At 55.5% G+C, this 16730-nt stretch overlaps 1 protein-coding gene across 1 annotated transcript; it reads right to left on the bottom strand.

Moving 5' to 3' along the window:
- Positions 1–4127: 4127 nt before the first annotated feature.
- Positions 4128–9476, bottom strand: PRND (prion like protein doppel). The gene is made up of 2 exons (XM_008256271.4): positions 9366–9476; positions 4128–7195 (listed from the first exon to the last, which is right to left on the bottom strand). The coding sequence occupies exon 2, from the start codon at positions 7182–7184 to the stop codon at positions 6648–6650; it is 537 nt and encodes a 178-aa protein (XP_008254493.3). The 5' UTR covers positions 7185–7195; positions 9366–9476; the 3' UTR covers positions 4128–6647.
- Between the last annotated feature and the right edge of the window lie 7254 nt (positions 9477–16730).

Genomic DNA, 16730 nt, shown 5'->3' with positions numbered 1-16730 from the left:
TGACCTCAGCCCCTCCAGGGCCCACACGGTGCTGGCTCTGCACCTGGGCATCTGAAGATGGACAGAAAGGACCTGGGAGGTGATGTTTAATCCATCGACAGCCCCACAGCTAAAATGACTTCAGTTCTGACTTAGGGGGGGTGGGTAGAAAAACTATTACAAAATAAATAGTCACATTATTTGTGCTGGATCTGGTCACATGGGCTCCTGAGAAATGATTGTACTTGTCTCTTCCGATTCCATGTCCCGCAATGTGGCCGTCGATCAATTTGACATGTGCTGGGTCACCATTTACACCATAGCGACTGGAAAATGGTACAAATCAGCCACTTCACACCCTGAAGCTGGAGCAGGAGCACACATCTGGTCACCCTTGTGCGTGCAGGCGCCACCGGGATGCTGGCGCTAACAGTGGGGACGTGGCCTCCATGGTGCACCCTCGCAGCTCAGAGTGCATGGCAGGAGCTCAGGGTCTGTGGAATGAGGGCTTGGAAGACCCCACAACATGCCCAGGAAAAGACAAAGGAAGAGTTAGGAGTTGCGATAGTGTCTGGAGGAAAATGATCTGTGATTCTAAGTAAAATCCAGGGGCAAGTGATCCATGTGGAGGTCCCACAGACACATAAGGGAGGCTCAGGGCTTGTCCCAAGTGAGAATCAGACAAGCTAGGCGTCTGGAAAAATCCACACGCATAGGTCAGCATCCTCCCAGCTGGGATGGGAGCAGATTCACAGAGCACACCAGGTCCAGAATTCCAGGAGGAGTCTCTTTGATTCTGCTCTGTGCCAACAAACCCAGAAAAGCCCATTCATTGTCTGTGGGTGGATGGGGACCCTTAGCCCTTGGCTGCTCAGCTGGACCACAAGCTAAGAAACCCACCAGCCTTTCACCTCCTGCTCCTCTGTTCCTTTCCTCCAGGAGAGCAGAGGCGGCGGTGTGGTTTGGTTTAGAATTGGGGAGGGATAACTGACATTTAAGAGATGCCATGAGCCCCTCTTTTGTTTTCACTTGCCAAGCATCCCTGAATCCCAACAGCCAGTTGAATACCAAAATGAGGGGCCGATGTTGTGGTGCGGTGGTTAAGCTGCTGCTCACGGTGCTGGCGTGCTGTAACAGAGTGCTTGTTTGAGTCCCGGCTGCTCCACTTTCGATCCAGCTATCTGCTAATGCACCCAGGAAAGCAGTGAAAGATGGCCCAAGTGCGTGGGCCCCTGCATCCATGTGGAAGTCCTGGATGGAGCTCCTGACTCCTGGCTTTGGTCTGGCCCATCCCTGAATGTTGCGGCCATTTGGGGGAGTAAACCAGCAGACAGAAGATCTCTTTCTCTGTCACTCTGACTTTCAAGTAAATAAAAGAAATCTTAATGATAGATTTGGAGATTCCAGCACCGCCCAATGGATACATCTTTCCTACAGTCAGGCCTAGAAAACCTCTCTCCCTGGTGCTGAACCTTGCTTCCTGAGCCCAGACCGCCTGGGAGCCCAACACCCTCCCCAGCGGGACGCTGCCTGGCCTCTGATGAGCCCGAGCTTGTCACTTCTCCCTACGACATGGACAGTCTGTTCCCGGCTCCCACTCTCCCCCACCTCGTCTCGCTCCATCCAGGCAGGCCAGCTGTGTGGGTTTCTCCAGCCCTGAGCTGCCTGTCTCCAGCTTCCTCTAGCTCCTCCCTGGCCTCCTGCCAATTTCCTTCCTCAATTCATGGTCCAGCCTGTTAGATTTAAAACAATCTGCATTGTTGAGGAAGGCAGTGTTTCCCACCAAAGGGTTTGCCTTAAAATAAGATCTGGGAATCCCAAGGCGGGCGGGGTGGGTGGGGGTGTCTGGAGGTTCTGAAACTCAGCCAAGAGTTCAGGGGGGGCATCGTGGAGGAGGCGGTGGCCCTGGAGCCCTGGGGGATAGCGATTCAGGGGTCAGGAAGGTCCTTTTGGAGGTAGGGTAGCCAGCGTGCTAGGCGTGAGAAAAAGACTCATCCGTCTTCTGCCTGGCTTCTGGTCTCATTGTGGGAGGGAGGCCTCAGGGCGTTAGGCCCTCAGCCCTTCTTGAGACTTGCTGCTGCTCACGGGCGAGACCCCATAAAGCTATAGGCCCGGGGCGGGGGGCTCCCATTTGCCATAGGCAACAGCTCGTGTGTTTTCCTGGGGCACGCTTTGGATGGTCTGGACTAGGCTTAGAGCTGCATCCAAGACATAGCAGAGTCATCTCAGGATCCACAGGGCATCGGTTCCAGGCCCTCTTCAGACACCAGGTTCCAAGGACGCTCAGGGCCCTCATATAGAATGGCACAGTGGGGCTGGCGCTGTGGCGTAGCAGGTAAAGCCACCTCCTGCAGTGCCAGCATCCCATATGGGCACCAGTTCGAGTCCTGGCTGACTCACATCTGATCCAGCTTTCTGCTATGGCCTGGAAAAGCAATGGAAGATGGCCCAAGTCCTTGGGCCCCTGCACCTACATGGGAGACCCGGAGGAAGCTCTTGGCTCCTGGCTTCGGATTGGCTCAGCTCCAGCCATTGGGGCCTTTTTAGGAGTGAACCAGTGGATGGAAGACTTCTCTCTCTCTCTGCCTCTCTTTCTCTCTCTGTGTAACTCCAACTTTCAAATAAATAAATCTTTATAAAAAGATTTATTTGAGAGGGGGAGAGAGAGAGAGAGAGAAAGAAAGAGAGAGAAAGGTCTTCCATCCACTGGCTCACTCACCAAATAGCTGAAATGGCCATGGCTGGGCCAGGTGGAAGCCAGGAATCAGGAGCTTCATCTGGGTCTCCCACATAAGTGCAGGAGTCCAAGCACTTGGGTCATCTTGCACTGCTTTCCCAGAGCATTAGCAGGAAGCTGGATCAGAAGTGGAGCAGCCGAGACTTGAATCAGCACACATATGGGAGGCCAACGCTGCAGGCAGAGGATTGTGATTGTCCTGTGCCACGGTGCTGGCCCCTCCCTGCCATTTCTGACCAGTGGTGGGCTGAACACGTGAATGTGAGACTCACAGATACACAGGGCACTGTGGCTTACTCGTGTTTTTCAGGGAATGTTGAATTTATCTCCATTTTACAGGGCCCTGTATTCCCAGGGGGGTTGATTCCTTTCCCTTCCACCAGGGGCGCTGGGTGCCCAAGTGAAATGGGCATTCTACCAGCAGTGAGGGCAAGAGAGGGAAGACGCCTGCACCTGTCCTTGGCTCACGGCCTTGAGGCCGGAACAGCCAACAGCACTGGCCTCGGCCAGGCGACGTCTGAACTGCTGGTGTGAATTCAGACCACAACTCCTCCCGATGCCACGCCGGGGAGGCCTCCTGCTTACTCACCCGGCGTGTGTAGCCCATGGCAGTGCTGCCTGCGTGTGGGTGCGCAGGCTCCGCTGTCAGCCTTTCAGAGGAGACTGGCAGACGCCAGAATGTGCGTGCAGCACCGCGCAGGCATCTTAGGGGTCCTGCCCCAGCGTCTATGCCAGTGAAGAAGCGTAGGGTGCAATGTGACCACTACCCCAAGACAGTCACTTGTTCGAGTGTGGGCGGCTCAAGACAAACTCACGGCCACTACCGGGACACAGCTCGACAGGACCGGAAGTGGAGTTTCTCGGTGTTGTCGGGTGCAGGCTAAGCAAAGGGGCACGCAAGGGCTCCACGGAGACCGGAAGTTCTGCCCAGGCTCGGAGGGCTTTTCCACGTGCTCCGCTGCAGCCCTGAGATCCGGAGGGCCTCCTCGCTGGAATGCACACCACTGAGGGTGTGACTTTACTAAAAATGGACCCAAAGGCCAGGGCCCAGCTTCACTCTGCGTCCCCTCTGCTGACTGGGGCATGTGGAGTTGTGCACAGGCGCCTCCCTCCGAACACCTGCCTCTTTGCCAGGCTCCCCACCCAGAGGCCTGGGACGAGGAGCATCTTTAGCCTGGGGGTTGCTTGTGGTCTTCAGGGGCTGATGACCTGGGAGGCTCCAGGTGGGCCCCCTGCAGAGGCAGAAAGGGGGCTCCAGCACTACGTGTGGGAAAGGTGGCTGCTCACATGGGAACGCCACAGCACCCCCTCCCGGTGGGAATGGGAACTGCACAACAGAATGTGCTCATTTGTTCCCCAGTTCAGCGTGTGCGAATCGATGTCACCGAAATAAAAGCACCCGATGGCAGGGTCGTATGTACAAGGATGTTTATTGTTTGCAGTGGCAAAAACTGGAAACAGCCTGAAGGTCCTCTAACAAGGAAATGAGTAAGCCACCCATGGTACGACTGTACCATGGAGTATTACACAGCCGTCTAAAAGGATGAACTAACTGGGCAGTGAGCTGTTACCCAAAGAGTTTAATAATGCAGAGTTAAGTTACAGAGGCAAACTGCAGAGGAAGGAATAGTATACATATACTTACAGTGCTTTAAAAAGACACAATCAAACAAATACATCATGCGTATACATCTGAGCAGAGTGAACGGGTGGAGCCTACATCTCAGGCTACAAGGAGGGAGTGGGATGGGGAAGATGGGGGCAGGGAAGTAAAAGAACAAAACTCATAGGAGAACGAGGGGGCAGGCGTTGAACAGGGTGAAGTAAGCATTGGACTGTAAGAGCGCACCTGTATTACTATGACCGATTTGTACATCTGGACAGGCAGATGGGTAGGACTGGGAGGTTCCGGGGAAAAACATAAGAAAGCGCTGGCGTAATTAGATGCTGGGGTTACAGTGAGTTTTTGATTGCAGATTTCTGTGGCAGTTATAATGCCACTTTTACAATCAACTTCTACAGTACAAAGTCCGGGCTCAGAGGGACAAGACAGCAGTGGTCGGCGAAGTTACTCTCGCTGGAACACGCCAGCATCAGGAGCAATCGAGAGCCCCCCTCCCCAGTGTTTTGCACAGAGAGTACACTGGATGACCCTTTGCTAAGGCGGAAAGCCAGACCCACGAAGCCCACGTTGGCAATCTGTGAATGTGCGTGGGAGGGCTCAGGGAGCATCGGTGAAAGACTCCACGGGCAGACTGGACATGCCCACCACAGCGGCACGCTCTCCTCGTGTTCCCTTTCCATCTGGTCTGTGGGACCGTTAACAAATGGCAGAACGTGGCTTACACGGGGCCTGAGCCTTTCCCAGCAGGAATGAAGCCTTTTGCCTGTGTGGCTGTGAGTATCCTTGTGACTGAGCTTAGGAGAGTCAGGGCTTGGCATGGCAACAACAGCCTCTAAGTTTCTCTCTCTCTCTCTTCCTCCTTCCCTTTTTCTTCCTCCTTTTCCTTTCTCTCTCTCCTTTCTCTCCTGTTACTGTTTTCTTTTGAAAAACAAATGGGCATGCCAGAAATACCCTGTGTGTGTCTTGTGTCTCTTTCTTGCCTGTGGGCGCAGCAGGTGCACACAGCAGCAGGAGCCAGGGCGCTCAGACCTGCTTCACTGTGAAAACCTCACCACTGAATCCTTGAGAAGGACACGCATGCAGTGGGAACTCCGCCCAAGAGCCCCCATGCTCAGCACCCCGGTTCTCAAACGCTTGGGGCAAACTGCCCGGCGGTCACACCGTATTTTCCCCTTCTGGACTCTTTCAAGAGAATCCATAGCATTCATCAGCGTTTACCTGCTCAGAGGATTCAGCGGCTTCTGGGATTCACAGAGGGCTGGTTGACTTCTTAGGGCATTAGATTTTTTAAAAAAATTATGTTCATATTTGTTACATTGCATTTTTAATGGATAAGGTGGCAAATCAACACTGGGTCATAGCATGGGTGGATTTCTCATTGGATCTCCCTGAAGACCCTGCATCTGTTTAACCTCTTTGGCAAATAGTTGAAAGAACCAGTAGAGACTGTAGAGTGTGCCCGATAAAGCAGGTCTAAAGACGCTCGTGTGGGTGCACAGAAACCCAGGCCCTGGAGCTGCACTTACCCTTCTGGGAAAAATCCCTTCAGGCCACAGACACACCAAGCTCTGAATCTGCTCAGCTCTGAGGATCGGCTTGGCCACACTGCCTCACCGTGTGGTGTCTGCGCCTTCCTCTGGCTTTACCTGCAAGCTTTACTATCGTTTAGCTGAATTAGGAGGGGTCAATTCAACTCCCAGGTAGGGGGGTACCCAGCCGTCGGCTCAGGTCTTTGCATTGATTTCTGCGAGTGGAGATGTCACAGTTTCCTTAGAGCTACGCGTGGATCTGGCCCTTGAAGTGGACATGTATGTGACAGCTCTGGGACGGGACAGAGCAGAAAACCTGGAGTTAACAGGACGTAGCCAAGTCCCGATTCTGCCACTGGCTCGCTGGAGACTTGGGACAAGCTACTTCATTTCTCTGGGCTTCCGTTTTCTCCCCTGTGAAATGGGAGAAACACCTCACCCCGAGAGTGGCTGGGAAGAATTGTGGGGGGCTTGGCACAGCTCCGACGCTTTCTCTCCTGGAATCCCCAAACGCTTTTTGCCTAATGTGCCAGACATTCCACTTGGAGCATTGATGTGCGATGCTGTGATGAGCAGGACACAGCTCCACCCTCCCAAAACACACACGCGCGCACGCACACACACACACACACACGCATGCATTTACCAGGTACGAGCAAACACCAAGGGCCACACCTGGGGATGAGCACTGAAGCACTGAGGAGTCACCACTCTGGTACCTTCAGAACGCCGTGGGCTTGGGGGGACGGAGGGACCCTCAGCGCACAGCATCGCCGGCTTACTTCACCAGGAGCCAGGTGCAAAGCAGCAGGCCAAGCACCAAGGGCCGCTCCCCGCCGACCTGAACTCCAGCTCCTCTTTCCAACCAGAAGTCGCAGTGCTTGATGGAGCAGAGCTCCTTGATGAGCCGCCACAGGACCCGCTGGTGCAGCTTGTTGTCCTGCTTCTCCCGGGAGAACTCCCCCTGGTTGGCCGCCTGCGTGGCGTTGACGCACTTGGCTACGAACGCCTCCTTGGTCACGTTGCCTTCGGAGCAGCCGTCGTAGTGGACCCCGTCGGGGAACTGCCAGTAGTTGGCCTCGTAGTACTTGTTGCCCTCCGGCCCGAAGTCGATGTTGAGCTTCCGGCCCTGGCGGATGAAGGTGCCGGGGCGGTTCTCGGCCACGTGCGCTTCTGTGATCTGAGCCGTGCTGGGCAGCGCCTTGCGGTTCCACTTGATTCTGTGTTTTATGCCTCTCGCCTTGGCCGGGGGCAGATGGCTGAAGAGCAGGACGCAGACAATGGCCAAGCCCCATGCTCCCAGATGCTTCCTCATGGTGTCAGAACCTGCAGGAGAAACGGCCGGGCTGGTTAATTTCCCAACCGGGCTACCCAGGCAACCCCCGCCCAGTGCTCCGGATTGGGGGCACACGGATGGCATCCCTGCCGTGGGCGGCCACGTGGGGTCAATGCAAACACAAGTTTCTCTGCTTTTGCCGGGAATTGGGGCTGCTTGGGGCTGTGATCCTGAAGCTGAAAGTGGCTGCTCTAAAGCTTAGGATCTGAACCGGCAGTAAATGAGTTATGACCCGGTGCATGCAGGATTTTTTTCTGGTACTGTCAAGTCTTTTCACACCAAGGGGGCCCTGGGAGGAAAACATGGCACAAGCATTGGAACCAAGTGCTTGTGGGCCTGGATGCCACTTTTGATCTTCCCTCTTCATTCTCTATGGCTCTAAGCCGGCGCTGTCTCCGCCACATTCTACCATCATTCTCAGAAAGTCCCCGGCTGCTGATCCTAACGGGCTTAACTGTTACGAGCCTGGGGGCGTAGAGGGAAAGACAGAGAGGCGGCTTTGGGGTCCTCACTTTCCCTATCTAAGAGGTCAAGGCATGCCCATGTCATCCTCACCTCTCTCAACCCCAGGAGCCATGTGCCGCTGCTCATCCTGTTAGCTTTAAAGATCTATTTATTTATTTTCATTTTGGCTGAACGGCAGAGAGACAGACAAAGAGGGATCTTCCATGCACTGATATACTCCCACAAATGGCCACAACAGCCAGACTGAAGCCAGGAGCCTGGAACTCAATCCTGATTTCCCACATGGATGGCAGGGACCCAAGTGCTTGAGCTATCACCTGCTGCCTCCCAGGGGGCACTGGCATTGTTAGCAGGAAGCTGGATTGGAAGTGGAATGGCTAGGACTCAAACCAGGTACTCCGATAGGGAACGCAGGCTTCCCACTGATAGCTAACCCACCGCCCCAAATGCCTGCCTTGCCACTAGCCTCTGATTGTACACTTAGCACTGTCAGTCTCTGTGATAAGCCTTCCTGTAACTCAGCTGTCACATGGGGTAGATACATTATCGTCTCTATTTTCTGAAAGTTGGACCAAGATTCAGAGATGCTAAGGGGTTTGCCCAAGGCTGCACAGTAGGAAGTGGCAGATTTGAACTCAGCTCTGAGGCTGTGCTCCGGGAGCCACCAGCCATGCCTCACTGCCCACCCAGGCCTCGGGAGGCGGCAGCGCTGGGATCTGGTGCTGGGTGACTCCCTGGGCATGACGACCTCTGAGCTGAGTGAAGAGCCAAGAGCAAGGCCCTTGGGGGGTGGTGGGAGTGAGGTGAAGGGGCGGACAGGAGGGCTGGGGGGACACCAGGGACCCCAGGACATCGGAAGGGCCGGTGGTGGAAATGTCTCGGCCTCCCTCGCCCGGATCCCGGTGACTCTCCGCGTCTGGCCCCGGGAGCTATGGTAGCTATTGTGGAAATCACCTCCCAAGGCCACAGTCAGGGCTTCCAGCACCTGGGGCCCTGCATGGATCAAGGGCGCAGCAGGAGTTCCTGTAGCGGTGCAAGCCCCGGCCGCCTCCCGGGAGAGGTCTACAGCGAGGAGGTGGGGAGTTTGCTGTGAGCCCCTAAGACGCACCCACCAGCCCCTGCAGCACCCCCCAAAGTGACTTTCAGATCCCTGGCTAAAAAATGTTCAATGCTGCGGGCCACACAAGATACTGTGCTTTTGTTTGTTTTTCAAAGAAGTCTAAACACAGCTGAAAAGCACACCCAGACTTCAAAGAGACTTCTGCCCTCAGGGTGGGCTCAAGCACCCTAGCCCCCTCTGCCCCCACTCACAGTGAACCCAGAGTGTGAGCCAATCACTCACTGGCCTCCTAAACAGGGGGCCGGGCCCCACGTCACAGGAGAAATTTTAAATAAGAATAACATAAGAGATCAGTGTGTAGGTCCACATAGGAAAGTTAATGTGGTTTTGAGAAAGAAGGATTTTATAGACAAGGACTTAAAAGACAAATAGGATCCCAACCAGCCAGCCCTCAAGCAGCATTTTAGTGTAGCACCCAACTGTGGCAATGCAAGACCAGTGAAGAAGGAATTCTCCAAGGTCCCCCATGGGCACCCATCCCCAGATGCGGGGAGGGGGAAGTAAGCTTTTCAGTCTGGGGTTGAGACCCAGTTAAAAGCCAGCAACCCCAACCATGAGACCTCTCCCCCACCTACCTGGGGCTCTCTGCTGGGGGTGCTTCTGGGGCCAGGAGCTGCAGGGTCCTCCAGCTGCCGGGCCACCCAGCTATATAGGAGCTGCTGGGGGAGGCGGCCTTGATGCTCTCCAAATATGGCAGCCCTCCCCTCCCCCCAGGGGGACCAATCAGGGGCTCTGGGACCACGCCTTCGTCCTGGGCAGGAAGACCTCATTCTTTACTGATAACGACCGACTGTGTATCCCCTGATGGAGCTTAGACGGATGAGATTGGAAAGAGCCTTCCTGTCCCTGTCTGCAGCAGAGACAGCTTGCCCACCTCGCTGTCTGTGTACCCAAAGTCCAGCTCCGCACGGCAAAGTGGACTTTTCCAGGCGGCCTCTGGGGGAAAGGTCAGCTCGGAGAGAGGGCACCTGTTTGCCTGGAGGCCCCCAGGCTCCACTGCCAGGACCTGCAGGGAGGGAGGGGCCTTGTTCCACTAGGACCGGTGTTGGGTGGGAAGGCAAATGTGAGGACTTCCCAGCTCTCCCGGCTGCTTGGGACCATGTGGGGATGTGTGAAGGATCGAGATAGCCTCAAGGCACAGGAGCCACCGACAAAGATGACAGGGGCTCAGCGTGGGTGGGTTCTTTGGACAGCCTTCCCCTCTTCGGGTGGGGAGAGGAGCTTGTGCAGTGCTGGCCCCATGGGGTGTGCGGCTCGTCACTACTGGGTGGGCATCTGGCCTGTGCAGAAGGGACTTGTTCAGGCGTCCCTGGTACGATCATTTCTGCAAGGAAAAAAAATCAAAAGTGGATTCTGGAGATGAGTCTGGGGCAGGACTGGCCTGTGTATACTATGCCATCTTTATCCTGGCTGGGACTCCACGCACCTTGGCCAGATTTGCCTCTGAGCCCTTTGCAAACCAAATTAAGAGGCGTCATCTGAATCGGCCAGCAGAGGGCGCCAGAAGAGCATACAATGACTCCGCAGACGGGCTCGGGAAACGGCAGCTCGTACAGCCCTGCCCTGCTTCTACACCCTTCCTGCACCGGGGACCCCTCTGGGCTTGTATTTAAATGTTAATTTCATTTTATTCTTTCTTTTTTCCCCCCAAACTTTTCTATTTCGTTTTAGAATCAGACTTTCTGGCACGTGCCGCGGCTCACTAGGTTAATCCTCCGCCTACGGCGCCGGTACACGGGGTTCTAGTTCCGGTAGGGGCGCCGGATTCTGTCCCGGTTGCTCCTCTTCCAGTCCGGCTCTCTGCTGTGGCCCAGGAGTGCAGTGGAGGATGGCCCAAGTGCTTGGGTCCTCCTGTACCCGCATGGGAGACCAGGAGAAGCACCTGGCTCCTGCCATCAGATCTGTGCTGTGCGCCGGCGGGCTGTGGCTACAGCGGCCATTACAGGGTGAACCAACAGAAAAAGGAAGACCTTTCTGTCTCTCTCTCACTGTCCACTCTGCCTGTCAAATAAAAATTAAAAAAAAAAAAAAAAGAATCGGACTTTCGGTGCTTGGAAACACACAACAAACACATCAGTAGTGTAACCTTAGTGGAGACTATTTGCAAAATGCAGAAAAGAAGAAAACAAATCGCCTGGTATTTCACGGCCAGAGACGCGCATCAGCACATTTTGCTCAGCCTGTGGGTGTAACGGGTTTGGCATGTCCGCGTGGACTCCTCTGGTCCAGCTCCTTCGCGCTGTGAGGCCACGTGGCCAGGCGGGTGGTGTGGTCCTGTGGGTGCCTTGCCCCATGTGGACTCTGTATCCCGTGTGCCCTGCCTGCCCCCTCCAGGCACAGCCAGCTGCAGCCCCCTCCTCCCCTCTCCTCTCTGTGCCCTGTCTGAGTAGGGCTGTGCCCAGAGGGTAGTGGGAGGCGCTCAGAGCTGCTGGGACTGCGGTTTCTTGCTGTCAGTGAACAAAAGGCTGTTCTTAGCCTCTGAGGGTGGGGAAGGCCTCAGACGTGCAGGGGAGGAAGGAGGAGCCGTGGACGATGCAAGCCGGGCAAGAAACCCGCTAGCCAGAGGGTTTCCATGTCGCCTTGGGCTGGTTTGAGAGCATTTAGAAATAAGCACAGGGATGGCCAGGATGCCCCCTGTTGTGCCGAGCACGGCTGTGGGAAGCCCAGCCCCCAGGTTTGTGCCAAGGACAGGAGCCACACGCCAGGAGCCAGCGTTACAGGAGCTCCCAGCTCAGTGGAAGATGGCACTGATGAGCTGCTGCAGTCGCAGTTCAAGCTGCTGTGGTCCGAGTGCCTATGTCCCCTTTCCCCCCTCCCCTCCCCACTGCCTCCCTAGGCCAGTGTTGAAATCCTGGTGCCCAGGGTGGTGGTGTGAGGAGGTGGGGCCTTGGGGGTGGGGTTAGGTGGTGAGGGTGGAACCCTCCATCTGTGCACCAGGAAGCAGGAAGCAGCAGGCCCTCACCAGGCAGCAGAGGTGCAGGCCCTGGAACCTGGCATCCCAGCCTCCGGAACCAGGAGAAACAAGTTTGTACTGCTTAAAACTGCCCCATCCACAGCATTTTTCATATCAGCCCAGACGAAGACAATAGGCGGGTTCCTTTTTTTTTTTTATCGACATGGAAAGGGGCACAGGAGGATACTGTGTATCTGTACAAATTGGTCATGCCCATGTAACCTGCACCCAGCTCAGAGAACCAGACATTGCAACCCCTCCCAGCACGGGCGCCCTTCCCAGACTGACCGACTCAACTCCTACACCATCGATTCGTTTGTCCAGTTTTTAAAAGATTTGTTTTATTTATCTGAAAGGCAGAGGGACAGAGAGAATGAGGGAGAGGCAGGGGAAGAGGTCTTCCATCTGCTGGTTCACTCCCCGAATGGCCGCAACGACCTAGGCTAGGCCAGTCAGAAACCAGGAGCTTTATCCTGGTCTCCCACGTGGGTGCAGGGGCCCAAGCACTTGGATCATCTTCCACTGGTTTCCCCAGGTGCATCAGCAGGAAGCTGGATCAGAAGTAAAGCAGCCAGTTCTTGAACAGGCAACCATATGGAATGCTGGTGTCTTAACCCACTATGCCACAGTGCCAGCCCCCATTTTAACATTATTAAAAGCTAGGAGTTGGGGCTGGCACTGTGGCGCAGTGGGTTAAAACCCTGGCCTACAGCGCCGTTATCCCATATGGGCACTGGTTTGAATCTCAGCAGCTCCACTTCTGATCCAGCTCTCTGTTATGGCCTGGGAAAGTAGCAGATGATCCAAGTCCTTGGGCCCCTGCACCCATGTGGGAGACCCAGAAGAAGCTCCTGGCTCCTGGTTTCAGATCAGCACAGCTCTGGTCATTGCGACCAGTTGGGGAGTGAACTAGCAGATGGAAGACCTCTCTCTTTCTCTGGTTCTACCTCTCTCTATAACTCTTTCAAATAAATAAATAAATCTTAAAAAAAAAAAAAAAAAGGCTAGGACTGGCGCCATGGCTCACTAGGCTAATCCTCCGCCTTGCGGTGCCAGCGCACCGGGTTCTAGTCCCGCTCGGGGTGCCGGATTCTGTCCCGGTTGCCCCTCTTCCAGGCCAGCTCTCTGCTGTGGCCCGGGAAGGCAGTGGAGGATGGCCCAAGTCCTTGGGCCCTGCACCCCATGGGAGACCAGGAGAAGCACCTGGCTCCTGGCTTTGGATCAGTGCAGTGTGCCGGCCGCAGCGCGCCGGCTGCGGGGGCCATTGGAGGGTGAACCAACGGCAAAGGAAGACCTTTCTCTCTCTCTCTCACTGTCCACTCTGCCTGTCAAAAAAAAAAAAAAAGGCTAGGACTTTTAAGAGTAAAGTAGGGAGTGTGTGAAACTGCAGCCTGCAGTGCTGGCGTCCCACATGGGTGCTGTTTCAGGTCCCGGCTGCTCCACTTCCAATCCAGCTCCCTGTTGATGTGCCTGGGAAAGCAGCAGAAGATGACCCAGGTGCATGGGCCCCTGCACCCACTTGGGAGAGCCAGGGGAGGCTCCTGCCTCCTGGCTTCAGATCAGCCCAGCTCCGGTCACTGTGGTCATTTGGGAAGTGAACCAGTGGACAGAAGAACTGTCTGACTGTCTCTCTCTCTCTCTCTCTCTTAAAAAAAAAAAAACAGTAAAGTAGGCCGTGAGGATTCCACCCTCGTGGATGGGACTGCCGCTGCTAGAGGACAAATCCGGCCTTCTCCTTTCTGTCTGCCACCACTCTTGCTTTCCTCCATTGTCCCCACACAGCAGAAAGGTCCTTGTCAGAGCCTGGCATTGATGCCCCAGCTTCCACAATGCGAGCCAATACACGTCCCTCGGCTGGCAGTGGCCCAGCTCAGGGATTCGGTGTTGGCAGCACGATGTGGACTCAGGGCTCCAAGGAGAAGACTCACGATGAGCTTGGACGATGAGCCCCATCCCTGAGACGAGAAAGCGGTCCTCCGGCACAAGTGCACCTGTGCAGGCCCCGGCCACCTCCAGAGGGACGTGCGTGGGTCTTCCCTCCCCTCCAAGCCTCCTGCTACAGGGAAACGTTTTGGGTTTTCCAACCAAACATGGACCAGTGCCCTTCTCCCCACCTCTCTGCTCTCCTGACCCCATGTGGAAGTGACAGACAGATGTGAGAGGACACCCAGGGAGGGGGGAGCAGGTAGAGATGCCGGGCAGCGGACGGACGCCAAAATGTCGTGGGCATGACTCAGCTGGCACAGCCGGTTTCTGGAGGACCCGGTGAGGCCTCTGACGAGGGCAGCAGGCGGAGGTGGGAGAGGCAGGAATGCCAGCTGGGCAGGGAGGAGGCTGAGGCCTGGTATTCACACCTTGCGCACACCCTGCAGTGTCACGCACAATACAACCATTGTTTTCTTTTATTAGGAATCTCCCAATTTAAAATAGCAAGACCACAATACAAACTGGAAACTTTGCCTTTTCCCCCCCACTTCTACTCCACCCAGTTGTCCCTTCTGCACCCGCTGGGGAAGTCACTCAAGTGAGGAAGGAAGCGCCCTTGTCACACTCTAGGCTCTCATGGCAAGGCCCTGGAGGACAAACATACTCTCCCAGTTTGCGTCACGCTTTTGCGACTTTGAATCGGGAGATGCCTAATAAAACATGGGTTCCGTTGCCCAGTTACACTGCAGGTGAGTGAAAAGCAAGATGGTGGCAGACACAGGCAGACAGCCGCTTCCATTTCTGGAGTTTGTCTCCTTGTGTCCTCCAGGGACTGTGGCAGCTCAGGCTGGGAGAAATCAGACGTGGAGCAGAGCCACCAAGGGCCCTGTCCAGGGGCAGCCCTGGAAAATCTTGCTCTTAAAATTCTCAAGCTAAGAATGGTCTCTATTGGCCTCACTGTGGGGAAACTGAACTTGACCAAGTACGTGATCACTCCTTCCTCTTGTCTTCATTCATCAACAGTCCAGAGCTTTTTTTTTTTAAACATTTATTTTAATTGATTTGAAGGGGGAGGGAGGGAGAGAGAAAGAAGGAGAGAGAGGTTTTTTCCATCTGTTGGTTCATTCTCCAGATGTCTGCAATAGCCAGGACTAGGCCAGTCCAAGCCCAGAAGCCAGGAACTCCATCAAGACTCACATAGGTGACAGGCACCCAGCCATTGCTGCTGCCTCCCAGGGCTCGTGTTAGCAGGAAGCTGGATCGGAAGCAGACGCAGGACTTGAACCCTGGCACTCTGGTCTCTAGACCTGTTTCTGGAGGAGATCCCATCCCTGCCCTAATTGGAGGCCAGAAGCTCTCCTCGTGAGCCCAGCTTGCTGTCTGCATGGCGCCATGAAAAATAACAAACCCACTGCCTGGGAAGGTAGTGTAGACAAGACGGTCTCCAGATTGGTTCGCTAGAAAAATCCCCCTAGGTCGGGGGCTGGCATTGGAGGAGACGCTGAGACAGCTGGGGGAAAAGGAAGAATAGGGCATCGGTTGGGAAAAGGAATCACTGTGTCCCTTGTCACCGGGTCTGCAGGTCTGAGGGTCTGGATGACGGACCAGGCCAGTTATCGTGCAGGTGGGAGGCCCTGAGTCTCCAAGATCTTCTGGTGGGAGTCTCCCTCCACCTTGAGGCCTGGGGAATGAGATTCAGCCAGAAGGAAGCCTGCGCGGGCACATTCCCCAAGTGGGTGGCCATGGCAGGCAGGGGATGGGCGCGCCCAGCACCTGGAAAGTCGGCAGTGTGAAGGCAGGGCATCTGGGCAGCCGTCCACAGCACCGGCTGAATGACAGTGGAGACGCATCGCTTCGTGGGCATTAACTCCCACTCAGCACGAGTCCACGCCAGCGTGTCTTCAGTGCATGTATGAGTGGGATCCCCATGGCCTGAGCCAAACTAAACAAAGCTGTGGGTCAGGAAACACTTCGCCCTGTGGCAGCCGTGGGGGCGGGGTGGCTGGGTTTTAGGGGCTGTGTCCAGAGTAGGAGCATTTGCATTTTCTCTGTCACAGGTGCTGGGAGGGAGACATCCTTGGGTGAGTGGCAGGCAGGGAGCACCTTCGTGCCCGACCATCCACTCGGACTGCGGCCGTTTCCTTGTGAGAGGCCTGGGGGAGTGTGTGAATGCGGGGTACCCTTAAGGCCCTCGGAGTTCCGGGAATAACTCTGAGCTGTGCCGAGCGCGATGCGGACTTGCTCCCAGGATACTTCCAGAAAGAGGGTGCATCGGCTCCCCCAGATTCCTGGGCTGCAGTTCCGAGCCCCACAGTGTGACTGTGTTTGGAGACAGGGTCTTTAAAGCTGTAGTGGAGTTAGAAGGCGGTCACGGAGGTGAGCCTAACCCAATACAACTGGCGTCCTGGTAAGAAGAGGAGAGGCGTGCAGGGCACACAGGCACGGGGGACGCAGGGAAGAGGCGCTGCTCCGCGAGCCAAGGGGAGGGGCCGCGGGAGGGACGCAACGCCTTGACGTCCAGAGCGGTGCGGAAGTCCACATGCATTGTGTGACCCTCCAGTGTGCGCGACTTGCTTACGAAAGGCACCGTGCGTCCGCAAGAAAGGCAAAAAGCACAGGCTCCTGTAAGGTTTTCTGGAGAGAGTGGGTAGGGTGACTGCAAACAGATAGCTGTGCCCACCGCAAACATTAGGACGTGACTTGTTTTTTCTAAGGAGCAAAGGGGCAGATTTGCTGGGACAGTTAGAGAGGAAAAAGTCCCCAGCTACAGGCACCCTCGTGCTTTCCCCCTGGGGGCTCCAGCGGGAGGTGACTCATTTTCCAGGAACCAGGGTTTGACGGCAGGAGCCATCATCTAGGATGTCCTTGGGGCCCTGGCGGAAGGTCACCCCAGAAATAACGCAAGAGGGGCATGCACGAGGCAGGATGCAGAGTCTGCCTCGTAGGTGACGTTTTATGCTGAGCAGCCTATAGGGACTGTTGGGCTTTCGTCCAGGTGTCCCTTGCAGACAGAGGAGTCCCCCACAGCTGGTGGCCTGCACGAGTCCAATGGGCACCATTC

This window comes from Oryctolagus cuniculus, chromosome 11 (assembly GCF_051225735.1).
Source record: "Oryctolagus cuniculus isolate XC-2025 breed Fujian yellow rabbit chromosome 11, ASM5122573v1, whole genome shotgun sequence".
In the NCBI taxonomy this organism is placed as follows: domain Eukaryota; kingdom Metazoa; phylum Chordata; class Mammalia; order Lagomorpha; family Leporidae; genus Oryctolagus; species Oryctolagus cuniculus.
This window is presented reverse-complemented; position numbering and strand designations above follow the sequence as displayed.

What these genes read in the sequence shown, in the direction of transcription:
- PRND (XM_008256271.4), bottom strand. Translation starts at nt 7,184, where the DNA reads ATGAGGAAGCATCTGGGAGCATGGGGCTTGGCCATTGTCTGCGTCCTG.